We start from the raw sequence: 14,672 nt of genomic DNA, 5'->3' as shown, positions 1-14,672 counted from the left end.
AAGAGATTTTATACTGCTGTAAGATTATATAGAATAATATGTTTTTAATAATGACAAACAAATTCACTTTGAAATGCACTTAATATTTAGAAAATATTGGTAGAACGTTACTCAGACTCTTCAGTTTAACTGCATGAAATGACATCAATTACAGAGAAGCCAAGCTATGAGCTGATCCAAATACCTAGCCAGGTGCAAATAACAGAGCACGATATGGCATAATTCTCAGTTCTTTCCCAGACAAAATCCTCATACAGTTAATGGAATCGATGGAATTCCCTTACACCACAGGTGCTGAGCACCCATAAACTGCAGCACACAGCTTCCAGCAGCAAAAGAGAAGACAACAGCTCATTCAACAGCTTCTCCTGTAGCTCCAGTATTGAGCCTCATCAGTCTAACTGTGGAAAACTAACATGGAACAAGGAAAAAACATTGCTGCTGATACACTCATGCACTACACAACACGAGGTAACTAACTCTACAGTGTCAGACACTCAGCACAATCAGAACAAGGCTACTTAGAAAGAGGAGAACATACGTACAGGTAACTTTAAGCCCCTTTCCGGTGTTGGAAGCATTTTGTATTTTTCCTCTTACCAGTGCATCAGCCACAGCAGCCTCCAGGTCTGTGCTTGTGCTCAGGACTCGCATGGCATTCACAGAAGCAGGCATCCTGCCTGACTGTCCGAGTCCAAACCGGTCTGCACAAAAGACAACATTGAAAGGGATTGTTAAGTAAATTCACATTCACTTGGAATCCTAATCAGGTGTCTGAACAGAAAGGATCTGGGAACTCTCAATGCTTTCTCATTAAAGACTCTTTCATCCACAACTCTACAAGAGTTTGCCATGACAGTAAGAAATAAACTATTGCTTGTTGGGTCCCTGAGACAATTTCAGATCCTCAGGGCTTGTCTTTTTTGTTTTTGTTGGGTTTTGGTTTTAAGATGTGAAGAAGGGTATATAACTTGTGTTTATCTTTAATAGAAATTGCTTGGGGTTTTATTTTAGTGTCAGAGGCAGACGTGCAGGTCCCAGTCTGGCTCTCTCAGGAATCAACTGAAGACTTCTCATTAACTTCTGAGAAACAGAGTTGTGCCCAACGTAAGAGTATGTTAATACCAGAGCACTCATCTCATAGCTAGTTCTCAGGCAAGTACATGAGATCATCATCATCACATTAGCTCTCTTATGTTGCAAGGCTTGATTAACCAGAATATCTCCCCTAAGCCTCAAAAAACAAAAATAAGGTTTATTATTTGTAAAGTTACTCCAGTTTTGTTTTATTGTTGTTCTCGAGAAGCAGCTTAAATGCACACTGAACTGAATGCAATTTATAAGTTTTACAATTAAACAAATGTTTTTGGGGGGATCATACAATATCACCTGCCTCCCTATGGATTTGATGGCAAAGCTCTGAATGACATCCCCAGTAATCACTAGCTTATGTTATCATTTGCCCAGAGTCTGATAAAAACATTGCAAAATGAATTTCTTTGAGCAAAAGCTGTATTTGGAAAGCCATCACTAGTGGAGATACAGCAGAAAGCAACCAGGGCCACGGGCCAGGCTCCAACAGCACAGACCCTCCAGGTCAGAGATCTATTTCTGCAATCCTGGCTCCAGAAAGAGCCTTCATTTCAAGTTTTTGTTTCCACATGGGGCTGTCTTTGCTCCAGAAGGGCTCGGAAAGCTCCTCCTGGGATGTACCTTATACCACATGAGCAAATGCTGATGCACACTGGATGCCACAGGTCTCCCAGTAGTTCTATATTCTAAATCTATATTTAAATTAACAAAGGAGGAAGACTGCTTATTGAAATGTGCTCCATCATGGATTTCCACAAAACTGAATGTTACATTCAGCAGTTTACTGTGCTTATTTTTAAAAACTTATCACAAAGTTTTGCTGCTTTTCCCTTTAGAAGCCTATTGCACTGAAATTTGCACTGAAATCTCTGTTAAGGAATCTGCTCACACTGCCCTGCAATAATTGAAAGCAGAGCCTGAAGCCTGCCAGTCTGCCGTCCTAATTTTAAAGCTTTACCTGAGCACGTCAGAGCAAGGATTAAGCTACTGAGGGGAGAATAAAAACAACTTCTTAAAGCCTGAAGTATACTTGAGGGGAAAAAAAAAAGATGGAGATTAGCATTTCTTTCAGAAGTGTGACCACAATTTGCTCTTTCCCAGCTACGCAACCAGACGAGACATTTCTGATTTACAACAAAAGCACAATTTCTACAAAACACATTACAAGAGGGAAAGAAAAAAACAACCAACAAAAACAAACATCTTAGAACTACTGCCAAAAAGTAACCAAATGATATTTCACAAAGAAATAAAAGTTGTATGTGTTATTACTATCCCCTTTTTTAATGCACTTGGGTTGAAGAATCGTTTCAAATACGTAACTGAGACCATTCATCCCTAAAATGGAAAGATCCATTTACTGTTAATGGAAGCACAGAAGATGATAAAGCATTGAGTCGGACTGAATTTAAAGTCACTATTACAGAGATAGGTACTAAAAGATGTAGAAAAGACCAGCATTTTTCCTAAGTGCAAATGAAACCTGGTACAACACGGGGGCTGTAAAAGTTAAGACAAGTTCTGGACTCAGTTATATTTAAACCAACTAACTTGATGATGTTACTCAGGTGTTACTGAGAGCAGAATTTGGCTTCATAGCTTTGACATGGCACAATACCACATCATAGAACTGTTACACGTTTTCATGTTAATTTAGTATTACATTAGAAAAGGGAAGATAGTTTTTGGGTTTATTTTTTTTTTTAAATGAAGAACAAAGTGACAAAGTAATTCAACTGTAGGTCAGTTTAAATACCCAGCATAAAAAGGAAAAACAAAAAAACAAAACAGAGCTTTTAAATCAAATTGAATAAATACAGGGTGGCACGTTGTCTTTTATCCGTCTCCAACTGCTATCAGGAAATCTTTAAAATAATTCTTGCAGTGACCATTAAATCCATCACACCCATACGTGGGCTTTTCCCACCTGCTGCCACACCTCAACACACACATCTGATCTTAGAAGGGACCTCAGCATATCTTCAGAAAAGGGCGAGGAATGCATCTGGCTCAGAAGAATAACCCTCAAAGGGGAGCCCAATGTTACTGTCAATAGATAAGCTGAACAGTAGGTGCTCTGGTCACACACTTTTCCTTCTGGCTATTTTCATTATTGTTGCTGCTTAGTGAAAAATTTCAGCAAGTTCCATAAAATTCCTCTATTTTGCCACTTCTTCAGCCCTCTTTAGGATAAAGATAAGCATATATAATCTCATTATGCTTTGTACCAAACCACTGGAGCCAAGCATGAATTGACTACCATGCTAAGTTGAGGAAAAAAGCTTAAGCTTAGATCCGAATTAGATCTGAGGGCCCTTTTTGATCTTGAAAATTGTTGTGTTCAATACAAATTCAAACTGCTGCTTTGAAACATGCCAGAGTCAAATCTGCTTGCATCATTTCTGCAGCAGCTTGACAGGGGAAATGTTTTGAGAGTTTAAGTGACAGCACTTTAACTACGCTTAAGAGGAAGAGAACATTTTTCACTGCCTACCTGAAGGAACTTAATTAAATAACTTTTAGTGTCACTAATTCCTTATGCAGCTTTAGCTCCCAATCAAACACTGAAGCTCTAATTCATCTTCTACATCATCTCTGTACCTACTATTGAGTTTCTGCTGACCTAACACTAGCATCCCTCATTCATTTTTGCTTAACACTCCTAGTGAAATACCCTGTTTTCAAAGGGAATTGCATGTATTCCATAGCTGCAAATCCAGAACAGGAGTGGAGAAGGCAACTGGAATCTGAAGGTTTTTCTTGCTGTTTTCTAACTGATGCAAAGCCCACTGAAATTAAAGGAATTATTTTTCTAGCAACTTCCATGTGCTTTGCACAAGGTCTTCACAAAGGATGGACCAGTACATGTTATGCTCCAAAGTTCATTTTGAAAGCTCATCAGGTGCTGAATTCTTGCTGCTTTTGTGAATATCAGGCAGGATCCCACAAAGCTCTTCAATTAACAGAGACAGGAGCCTGAAAAGCTCAGTAATAAATGGAATGAGACCCACTGGGATCCTGTCCTAGACATTGGGAACTGCTACACTGCTGAAGAGGAAACAGACATGAATTGCAAGGACTCCACATCGTTCAGGGTTTAGCCCATGCTGTACAGCTGATCCAATTTACAAGAGAATTGAGAAAGCCCTGGATCACCCTTTGTTTAAACACTGCTCACAACGTTCCTGAAGTACATAAAATTAAAAAACAAAACAACAACAACAAAAAAAAAAAACAATCAAGAAATGAATTTTAAAAGAAAAAGCCACGTTGCACGAAACAGAACAAAAAGCCTCGCAGTGGTGAGAAGCACATGCCAAGTGCTGGCTGATGCACGTGACAGCAAATGTTAAAATGGTGTAAAACAAGACTACATATAAGAAGCAGATTCATGCAGTTAGCGCTTGTTCACCTGACTGCCCAACAGAATCAGCAGTGGAGAGAGCACTAGTGGACCTGGAATGACGTCGAGAAGCTGCAAGTAGAAGGAATGGCAACACCCACAGGATTAACACACATTTAACCCAAGACAGAAAATGCCACAATCCAAAGGGGATGCACGTGAACACTACCAGTAAACGTGTTTCATAGTGACAGGGAAATGACGCTGTATATGAATGCATAACAAATACAGTGCAAGCCCCACAGTGTCATCTCCATCTGTAGCTTCTCCTCCCCTCCCCTCATGACCATAAGAACACGATGCATGACAAAACTCATCTCTAACAGTCACAAACCCAGTGCAGTTTCAGCAAAGAAAACCAGTGTGTGTCAGTCCCATTCCAGAATCACAGATCTGGAAGATGGCCATCATGACAACATGGAGCACATAACCATAGAGCAGGATTTAGATGTGTCTGATCTAAACCCCAACGGGAAGCCATGATAAATGGTTAGAAATTGTACTTGCAGGTCTTTTTCCAAAACATTCTAGCCTATGCATGAAAAAACAATGCTCACAAAAAGAATGAATAACCACAGAAGTAGAAAGAGTACAAGGAGTCATACAGGGAGGTCAGCCAACAACTGCTTACAGCTCTTTTGGTTTTGATGTGATTTTCCTTCTTCATATGAACACACACATTGGAGCTGTTGCTACTACCAAAAGTCTTTTGCTCTAACAAATCTTGCATACGTGCTTTTTTTCAGCTAATTCACAAGTGAAGTGAATATGCAAATACATTTATCTAGCACTGTACCTATGTATACAAACTGTTAATAGCAACAGCACAGACAGTAGCAGAAGAGCTGAAGCCAGATATAGCTCCCACTCCAGTTCCCATCTGTCAGCAGCACATGAATCATAAAATGCCTTTGGAGAGATTTTCAGTTATTGGATTCAGCACAGAGGTGTGTTAGTTCTTTATGAAGGCAAATGGAAAGCCAGCCCGCACTTTTCTTAACTACAGGAATTTAGTTTTTCTGAAGAGGATTTTCCTGTGTCCAGCAATGATACGTTCACCTAACTTAAACAAAAACCTGACCCAAACACTGATTGTCTGTGTGAGGAATTTGTCACCAACCAGAATCAAGGCCTTGTTGATGCAACATCGTAACTAATACTGTCAAGAAACTGGAAAAACAAACAGTATCCAATACAAATTAGCTTTGTTAGTTGCGTGTATGTGTGAGCAATTGTAAGTCTCCACATAAGCATTAATAAACAAAATAGAAATATGAAAGAGAAGCGTGCAAAGTGAGAAAAAGTTCAAATTTCCTCCCAGTTGTGACAGCTTGGCCAAAGCTCCACACAATCTGCAATGTGCTCTTTAAATATGTAGAACACACGCATTTGTTCAGGAGAACAATCCCACTGACACCATAAATAAGTCATGAGAGACTTGCAGGATCAATGCAGGATTACGGTCTGAACCCTCAACTAAAATTCTGAGCTTGCAAATGTTTTCTTCAGAGCCACCCATTGCGTCTCTGTGGATTTCATTTAAAGATCAAAGCCCAAGACAAAACCACAATAGAAATAATAAAAACAACTTATTTCAGTAATAGTTTTTAAATAAAGCAAATAATCTATGCTTCCAGGGAGGGAACATTCACAACCTCACTGGGCAGCCCTCCTCTGGAGTCTCACCACTCTCACAGTAAAGGATTTCTTCCTAATACTTACTTTAAATCTACCCTCTTCCCAGTTTAAAACCATCAGTTCACTCAATTGAACCTCCTCACTTGGAATGGAAGGCCTTTTTGGTGCACAGAGACGCACATCTGCAGGGAAGCTTTGAAAATAAGCAACTTGCAAGGCCAGGATGTCAGCGCTGACACTGACCACAATATGGCTAAATGCAGGAATCCTGTCATTTACATATAGCTAGATAAGAAAAATTCACTAATATCAAGTTAATCTTCATGAGTAAAAATGGACTACGGTATTTAGGGATTAATGTAAGATTAACTGGATTCTAAAAATACAGTAATGGAACCATCTTGGCCTAAATTGCTATATATATATATGTGTGTGTGTATATATATATATATATATGTATACATACACACACACATATATACACACATACACATCGCCTACTATCAAATGACTTACAAGCCACAGAATTAAGTTTGCGAACTTAAGTTGTGTTCCAGCTTACAGCATTCAGTGAAAACACAAGAAAAGGGACGACAATAGCAACTATATAGGGTTACCATTACGGTGATACTTTTCACCCACCTTCCATCCCCCCCTTTCCTGACTGTATAACAACTGCATTCCTAGTAATGAATTAAACTTCATTAAAATGAAACACTCCTCCTCCCTACTATGAGATATGTTACAACTACTGTAATTGAAATTTCATATTCAGTGTACAAGCCAGACTTGGAAGTGGTGCACAAAATTCACACCAACTGTGATACTGGAACGCTGCATTGAATTTTTTAGATCAAAGGCTCAAGATGGTATCTCAATTTATATTCACTGTAATGGAAGAAACATAGCAAAAAGACAATACAAACAAGTTAGCCCTGACATGCAGCATGCTTAAAACATTGAGGCTGGAGAGAACAGCCTCATACAAAACTGAAGCTACACAGTTAACTGCAAAAACAAGCTACCGTTGGATAATTACCATCTCTTTAAGGCTCTGGTATCAAATGAACTTCATTTAACCGATAAAAAGCCTCTTGAATTATCTAAAATTTCTCAACTCTAAGCTGAACTCCAGCCATATCTCAGGAAAAACTGAGATATTACAGATAGATTGAATTAATATAATAATATATAATAATATATTTAAAATAATATATTTAATAATAAAACAGAATGAGTTAAATCATGAAGTTCTGAACCAAAAACCTTCCTGAAGATTCCACTCTAAATCACTGAAATCAATGGGAATCTTGCCAGTCATCTCACATGGATGAAGACAGTGACACTCTCTCCCCTGATAGCATTTGAAGTTGGTGTAAGTAAATGAATCAATGCTGACAATAGCTATTTAGGTTTAAAAATTTATGCAAAGGACAACGTAATAACTATGAAGACCAAACAGGAAGATTTTGCCCATTTATCCTTTTTTAAATAACCTTTTTTTACTATTTGATTTGATGCAGAATTAAGTTCAAAATGTTATGTTCTACTTACACAGCATTCCTTACAGCTGTATTTTATCACTTACGTGCAAAACAGATCTTGAAATAACATTCTTCAGCCTTAAGCAAGAGCTTTCTTCTCACTTTTAATATACATGCACAATGTTAAATTACTATACACAGGAAAAGGGCCTGGAGATAAACTACACTTAATTATGTCTGAAATGAGACATTTTTCATACAACAAGCAATGTAGTTGGTTGAATACGTATGACATGGTATCTGATCGGAAACATTAACTATCCTGTTCTCAGCCTCGTGCTGAAAAAAAAAATCAGGCCTGTGGTAAGCATAATGAGATTTTCTATTTATACCACGCACCCAAACTGTATGATAGTGATGCTCCTTTAAAACTTTAGCTTTTCCGTTTGTCTGCTTGAAAGTCTTCTATGAAATGGCATGTGCAACTTGTTAACTCCCGATTAAAAGTGTTGAACAAAACCCATACAAAAAAAGATCTTCCATCTCTTCGTTGGAGGATTTAAAATAGAAATGACATTGTACCTACTTGCAAGAAAATCAGATCATGGATAGATTTACTTAACAACAGACTACAGTGGTACTGACTGCTTCACTGTGACCTAGAAAACGCAAGCTTGCTCTCCCATTAAATTTCCATCAGTGCTGTAAAGCACGGCAGCCCCACACAAGTTTTTTTAATGAAACTGAAACACAGCAAAATTCGGGCTACACTATTTTCATACTAATAGTGAAATGCTGAGAACCAGAATTGAAGCATGCAGAAGAAAACAGAAGGGAAACAGGGTTGGAAATAGGGAGCGTGTCAGGAATCTAACAGAAGACAGAAAACAAGCTCATTTCACCTGGCAGCATCTTGAAGGGGCAATCAGAACAAGGAAAAAGGAGGGGGAAAAAAAATGGATCCTTAAAACTCCAATGCCTACAAAGTACTCACCAAGTGGAGGAAAGCCCCGAGCAGGGCTTGTATCTCGACTGCTCTCACGGCTGGTATCACGGCTGCACCCCTGACTCATGCTGGGTCGGGGGATACGACTGCTCCGTGCTAGCATGCAGCATGGAGAGTTTCAGAGAAGGTGAACAAGTTTAATGAGGACAGAAAAGCTCAAAGTCAAGTCACATTTCTGTTAGTTAAGGTAATTATTACATTAGTAATCATCAGTTCCAGCAGCCAGCTCAGGCTCTTACAAACCAACTATGCTACACGCTGAGCTGTGTCTGTGATGTGAAATTTCATCAGTATTAAATGTCTGGCTGATAGTATCTTTGTTTCTTAAGCAATCCAAGTTTTGTCATTCAAGTGGAGCAGGACATCTTCAACTGTTTAGGGAAGCTCTACAATTACAAAGCATGCAAAACAGATGAAGCTACATAAAACTCTCATGAAAGATTTTTTCCTTAATTAAAAAATAAACACCCTTCTGGAACAAAGAAGAAGCATTTTTAAATGAGATCAAAGTGCTTTAAATGTCTGTCTCAATACCAGTATAATATCTCTGAAGAGATTTGGTTTTTGCAAGGATAACTTTGTCCTGAACAAATAACTTAAGGGAAAAAAACAAAACCTGTGCATACTAAAGAGACTTTTCTCAAACAAATGATACTGGGAAAATATTCAGACCCTAAATACCTGGAAGAAAGCTTAGGAAGTGGTTTGAATTAAGGTAGCAGCAGCTTCTTTTTTAAAACAATAGATGTTTAACTACTGCTCCTCAACATTTCCAAAACCTTACATTTATGGATGAGACATGCACACATAAGGAGAGCCTTTAACTACAATCTTTGACAAAACCCTGCAACGAGACTTATCTGTGGTCTGGCAGCTATAAAGCATTCAGCTTCCCCTAACAGGCTTCTATCTATCAGCCATGTCAAAGCAACTCATCATATGCAGCCTTCATTTGGCCAAATACACAACAGAAAACAGAAGATGAAGTGGCTTTCATAGTAACAAGTGATCCCACTTACTTCATTTGAAGCTTTGTCCACAGAGGAGAAACAGAACTAGTGCTTTCAGAAAGATACTGGACATCATGGATTTGAATTTTAGGTTTTTATAAGGACAGCAATTTATTCCTATGCAGATTCTTTGCCATTGACATGAAAGATGATAGCAACAAGTTACTGAAGAAAGCTCTTTGCCCAGTAGAGAATAAAACATTTTTGGATGCTAAAATGGCAACTAATTGTCATGAATTTATTTTGAAGAACTGAAGTGCTTCTGTGAACTCACCAAGAAAGCAGATCACACGTTTATGCAGCTCCTCTTTTTGACAAGGAGATTCATATATATGAGAAAAACCTTGCCAGAAAATTCAGTCTGATTTTGAATGGTCACTCATGCCTTGGGTGTATTAGTATCCTTTCAAGCAAAACAGTACAGCACACAATAGAAACTTTTGTATTTAAGCTTTAAAATTTAAATAGAAACCACTGCCAGATTCTTGGTTCTCTCCCAAATTTGTAAAACCCAACTAATATCTTTAAGATGAATTAATGGTTCTGATGGTTAAACTTCAATGTCAGACAATACAAGATGAGACAGTGACCATGCTGATTTGATCAGTGCATGTCAAAAAAGCCTATGTGAATTAGATGGTCTTGTAATAAATAAGGGAGACAAAATAATAAAGAGTTTGAAATTAGGGTCCACGAGTACAGTGACCCCATGTCAGGCTAACAGGAATAAAGCTGTAAGGTAAACTACAGACAGAGGTAACAATCTGAAGTCTCCTGCACAAATACTTGCTTCAGACTGCAGGCTCTCTAGAAGCCAGTTCCTCATTCTTGGGTCTCATGCTTCTATGTAGATAATGGAAGCCTTCACATCATGTTTGCACAAGTAGTGATTTCTCTCAAAAGAGATTTGTCAGTCTTTTCTATAATGCAACCATAAGTCCAGCAAAGGCTCTTCAGAGAGAGGGAGTTGTGAATGATTAAAAAAAGTAACTGATGTACAAAGTACATCCTCCTTCCATTACTGACAATAACGGCAGCATGAAGTATGAAGACAAAGCACTATAAACTACATTAAAGCAGTCTAGTAAGACAAAGCCAAAGATGAACCACAATATTGACCGCACAGAGAAAGCGCAAAAGCAAACAGTGAATTTCATGAGCAATGATCCAAAGATTTACGCATTACTGAATAGAGAAATATAACAAAACAAAAGAATGGACTGAAAAGAACAAAATGATGAATCTGTTGTGGACTCCCAGGCATCTGCCCCACCCTTCTTTCTTTTTTTTGCTGTTTTGTGCAGAGAATATTGGATATCAATTATTCAAGAGTATTTTCATCAGGCACTACCAAAATTAAGGGCCAGTAGCATTGTTATTTAGACAAGCTTCTCATATAACCAAAGCCTGACTGTGTTTTCAGAAGACAAGAATTTCAGAATTCCCAGACTCCGCCAGCAGAACTCAATAATTCCCCTGTTGATCAGTTTACCACTTGGGAGAAGCCTACATTTCATTAAGGTGTGGTTTTTAATGATTTCTAACTACATTGATGAAGCCTGAAAATGCTGCTAAAGCAACCAGTGCCAAGCACAGCAGTAGGGTACACCCAGCAGAGACAAGCAATGAACTGCCTTTTACTTTCCAATAAGCACACACAGCATAACTACTGATGGAAAACCTGCATGCTATGTCCTAACTAACTGTGCCTGCATCAATTTCTGCAGAACAACATTATCTCAAATCTCTTGCTTCTTTCAAATCCAACTGGCAATCAACGATCGGGTTCCTCACCTTCTAAGCTCATAACCTGGGAGGTGTCATGGAACCTATATCCCCACTCTGATGGTAGGCTCGAGGGGAGGAGCAGGCAGCTGGCCTTAACACACATCTATGCTGCAGTGCCTGCCAGGATACACAACCTGCTGAGCATCCAACATCTCCAATGCTTTCAGCAAATGAGAGGAATATGAGTGTATGGATGCCTACAGTCAGCAATGAAAATTAATCGAGCAACAAGCTAGTGGAGGCATCCATGTTACAGGCATCCATGTGCTAGGCTCTATTAGCTTATCACTGCGTTTGCCTTCCAAAAAGCCTGATAAACCTCCAGTGAGTGGCTGTTGTATAAAGCTCCACCCCATGCACAGACTTGCACTGTATGCTTACTCTTGCACACACAGCACTGGTCCAGCTGAACCTCCTGTCACCCTTGCAAAATACTACATATCAACTCAATGCATGAGTTATGAACAGAACCCAGGAATCACCCATTTCTAACAGCTTGATCTGCAAGATAATTCAACACCCTCTGCACTACAGCATGACCATGCAAGTTAAGAGACACTTCAGTCCATAGGTCAAGAACATGCTTGTCAAGCACATATGTAATTCCACAGAGCTTAAAGGATTGCACACATATTTAATACTGCATGTAAGCTCAGGTATTTGAATTAGTGTGAGCAAAAGTATATTGTCGTACTTAGGATCAAGGTGAATGGGAGTCCATTTAATGAAATGAGTGAGTGAAAAAAATGTGTCACAGAAAGACAGAAACTGAGGCAACACAACAGAAAACACAAACTGTAGCTACTTGTAAGTTGTAAATACAATGGGATAATGGTATAAAGATGACAGATCAAAAGTTACCTTCCTTCAAATCAATCTTATCGTATTCAAAACTCAATAAAGAGATCATTACTGCAACTGAAAGCTAAAGCCAACGCAAGTGTTAAAACTACTGCTCTCATGAGAGCCTGAAAGAACAGGCTTTGGTCAGCCATCAACGTGGGGATGGGTGAAAAACATACATCTGATAAATGTCAGCGTTCTCTCACTCTCAAACAACACTGACTGTGTTCACAGCACATCAAAGCAGTGAAAGACATATTACACTTCCAAAGGATTTCACAGCTCCCATAATATACCTGAAAGCAGGCAACCCAAGAGTGAGGATTTTAGGAAGTTAATTCCCTTTAGATGCTAAACACTGTTTCAAATCAGATCACGTTACACGATGATAAGCTTAAGTACATTTGATGGTACTATCCATCATTCTTCATTTACTTTGAAAAACTAAGCTCTTCTGCAAAATGATAGCACAACTATTTGGAAAACAAGTAAAGAAAGTTACGAACAGAAGAGCACAGAGCATCCATAGAAAAGTCATAAAATAGATCAGACTAAGAACACTACTAAAAGTGGAAAAATAATCACAATAATCATGCAGTATTTTTAATGACTCCTGACAGCACATACACTCAGGTGCTTCTCTAAAAATTCCCTACATAGAAATGCAGCTTACATTTCAAATACAGTTGCTCCTGTAATAGTTAAAAATTTAATTGCCAGCACTACAGTTATTATTTCAGTGTAGTCTTCCAGCACATTTTTTGAAGATATAAAATACAGTAGCAGTTATTTAAAAGTATGTGAACTTCAACCTTCTGAAAACATTTGCATTTCAGAAATGAAAGCAACATCTACATGCTTAACCCACTGAATATCTTTTTTCTTTTTAATCTTAACTCAGATACACAAAAATTGCTATGTGATGATGCTTACCCACCTGCTTATTAAAGAAAAACAAGTCTGCTGATAAATTTGAAAATAGAAACTATGGATTATTTCCACAATAGTCTCTAAGCCAAGAACTTTGGAAGCAGAATAACTAAAGTGTAAGTTTAAAATACCATCTAAAAAAGTGGCTCCAAAATATTCCAGGCAAGAAGCAAACCATTTAAGCTGCAAAAACTGTTAAATAATCACAGAAGGTGATTCTCACCACCCTTGATTCCAGCTAGCTGTAAAATCACTCAGCTGATCCTAAGCCACTCATGTGAGTGAGGTACTTTTGCTTTGATAGTTATTCACGGCAACCGTTTTTGCTGCCTGACCTAAAAGCATCACTCATGTTGTATTTCAAACAGAAGATATAAACATCTTTAGGCATTTCAAAACTATGCCTCAACCTAGAAAATTACAATTAATTTCCTACAAACTATAATAAATAATAGCACATTTCTGGAAATAAAACATTAGCTTGCCAGTTGAGGAATTCAGAAGAAAGACAACAACCATGTACATGTTTCCTATTCAACAGGAAATCCCATCCTTTGAGCACGCTGACCAATGTGTCATTGCAGTGACTGTTCTTACCTAGTCCTATTCTGTTGGGACTCGTCTCTCGACTGCATCCCTGGCTCCGGGGGATCTTGCTGCGCTTCTCTGAAGATGATGGCACTGGTTGAACTCTGGATGTTCCACTGCTCAAGCCACCATAGGTGCTTCCTAACAGCTTACCCGGAGAACTAGACCGACTACCAGCTGGAAGAGAACCAGAAATGAGGAATACAAACTGTTAAAAACAAAAAACAAAGCAAAACCAACAAACTCAACATCTTAAATACTCTGATGGCAAAACTGAAACACAATCAGCTCTAACAGTATGACCCAAAGCACACAGAAAATTCATGGGACTGCTTCCCATGGGTTTTAAGAGGATGACTGAAGAAAGCTCGTGGACAATAAACACTGACATTAGCAATTCTGTACATATGAATGGTGCTACCCAATCAAGATCAAGACCAAAACAGACACTGCAGTGCAGGAATAACCTAAGCTGAATTTCAGTGAGCTTGTGGAGATGCCAGGATCAGCCTCGCAGCAGCGATGTAGGGACTATAGGCTACTTTGCCTCAACAAGCAGCAACAACAATTGGCTCATGTGGAGTGCCATGCAGCAGAAAACCAACTGCTGCAAGGTAGTTCAGCCATCTTCACGTTACACTACAGTGGTGCCATTATATTCCAACAGTAATTCAGGGAATAAAAATCATTACCAACAAAAAAAGAACACTGTCTCAAGAGTAGCAAACCAGCATGTTGAAGAGTAAACCAACTAACCCTGTTACATTTGTAGAGATGCTGATTTACTTGGGTCTGACTAAAGCTAATTAGTTATTCTTCAGCTGGAGAAAGAATATTTTGCAAGCTGAACAGTTGACAGGGTTTATTTCTCCTTGTCTGTTTGAACCGTT

General features: G+C 38.6%; 1 protein-coding gene across 35 annotated transcripts in view; it reads right to left on the bottom strand.

The window, feature by feature from the left end:
- Window positions 1–14,672, bottom strand: part of CLASP1 (cytoplasmic linker associated protein 1) — a 132,460-nt gene that overhangs the window by 45,626 nt on the left and 72,162 nt on the right. For 21 of the 35 annotated variants that reach the window (XM_015868740.2, XM_015868742.2, XM_015868751.2 and 18 more), the window contains 4 exons: window positions 13,792–13,959; window positions 8,612–8,719; window positions 4,505–4,567; window positions 601–704 (listed from right to left, as the gene is read on the bottom strand). In XM_015868740.2, coding sequence (XP_015724226.1) covers window positions 601–704; window positions 4,505–4,567; window positions 8,612–8,719; window positions 13,792–13,959 — 443 coding nt within the window. The remainder of the gene's footprint in view (window positions 1–600; window positions 705–4,504; window positions 4,568–8,611; window positions 8,720–13,791; window positions 13,960–14,672) is intronic. The other 14 variants (XM_015868752.2, XM_032445785.1, XM_015868758.2 and 11 more) reach the window with 3 other exon arrangements.

The sequence above is a fragment of the Coturnix japonica genome, chromosome 7 (assembly GCF_001577835.2).
Source record: "Coturnix japonica isolate 7356 chromosome 7, Coturnix japonica 2.1, whole genome shotgun sequence".
In the NCBI taxonomy this organism is placed as follows: Eukaryota; Metazoa; Chordata; class Aves; order Galliformes; family Phasianidae; genus Coturnix; species Coturnix japonica.
Note: the sequence above shows the minus strand (reverse complement) of the source record. Positions and strands in the feature narration are given on the sequence as shown.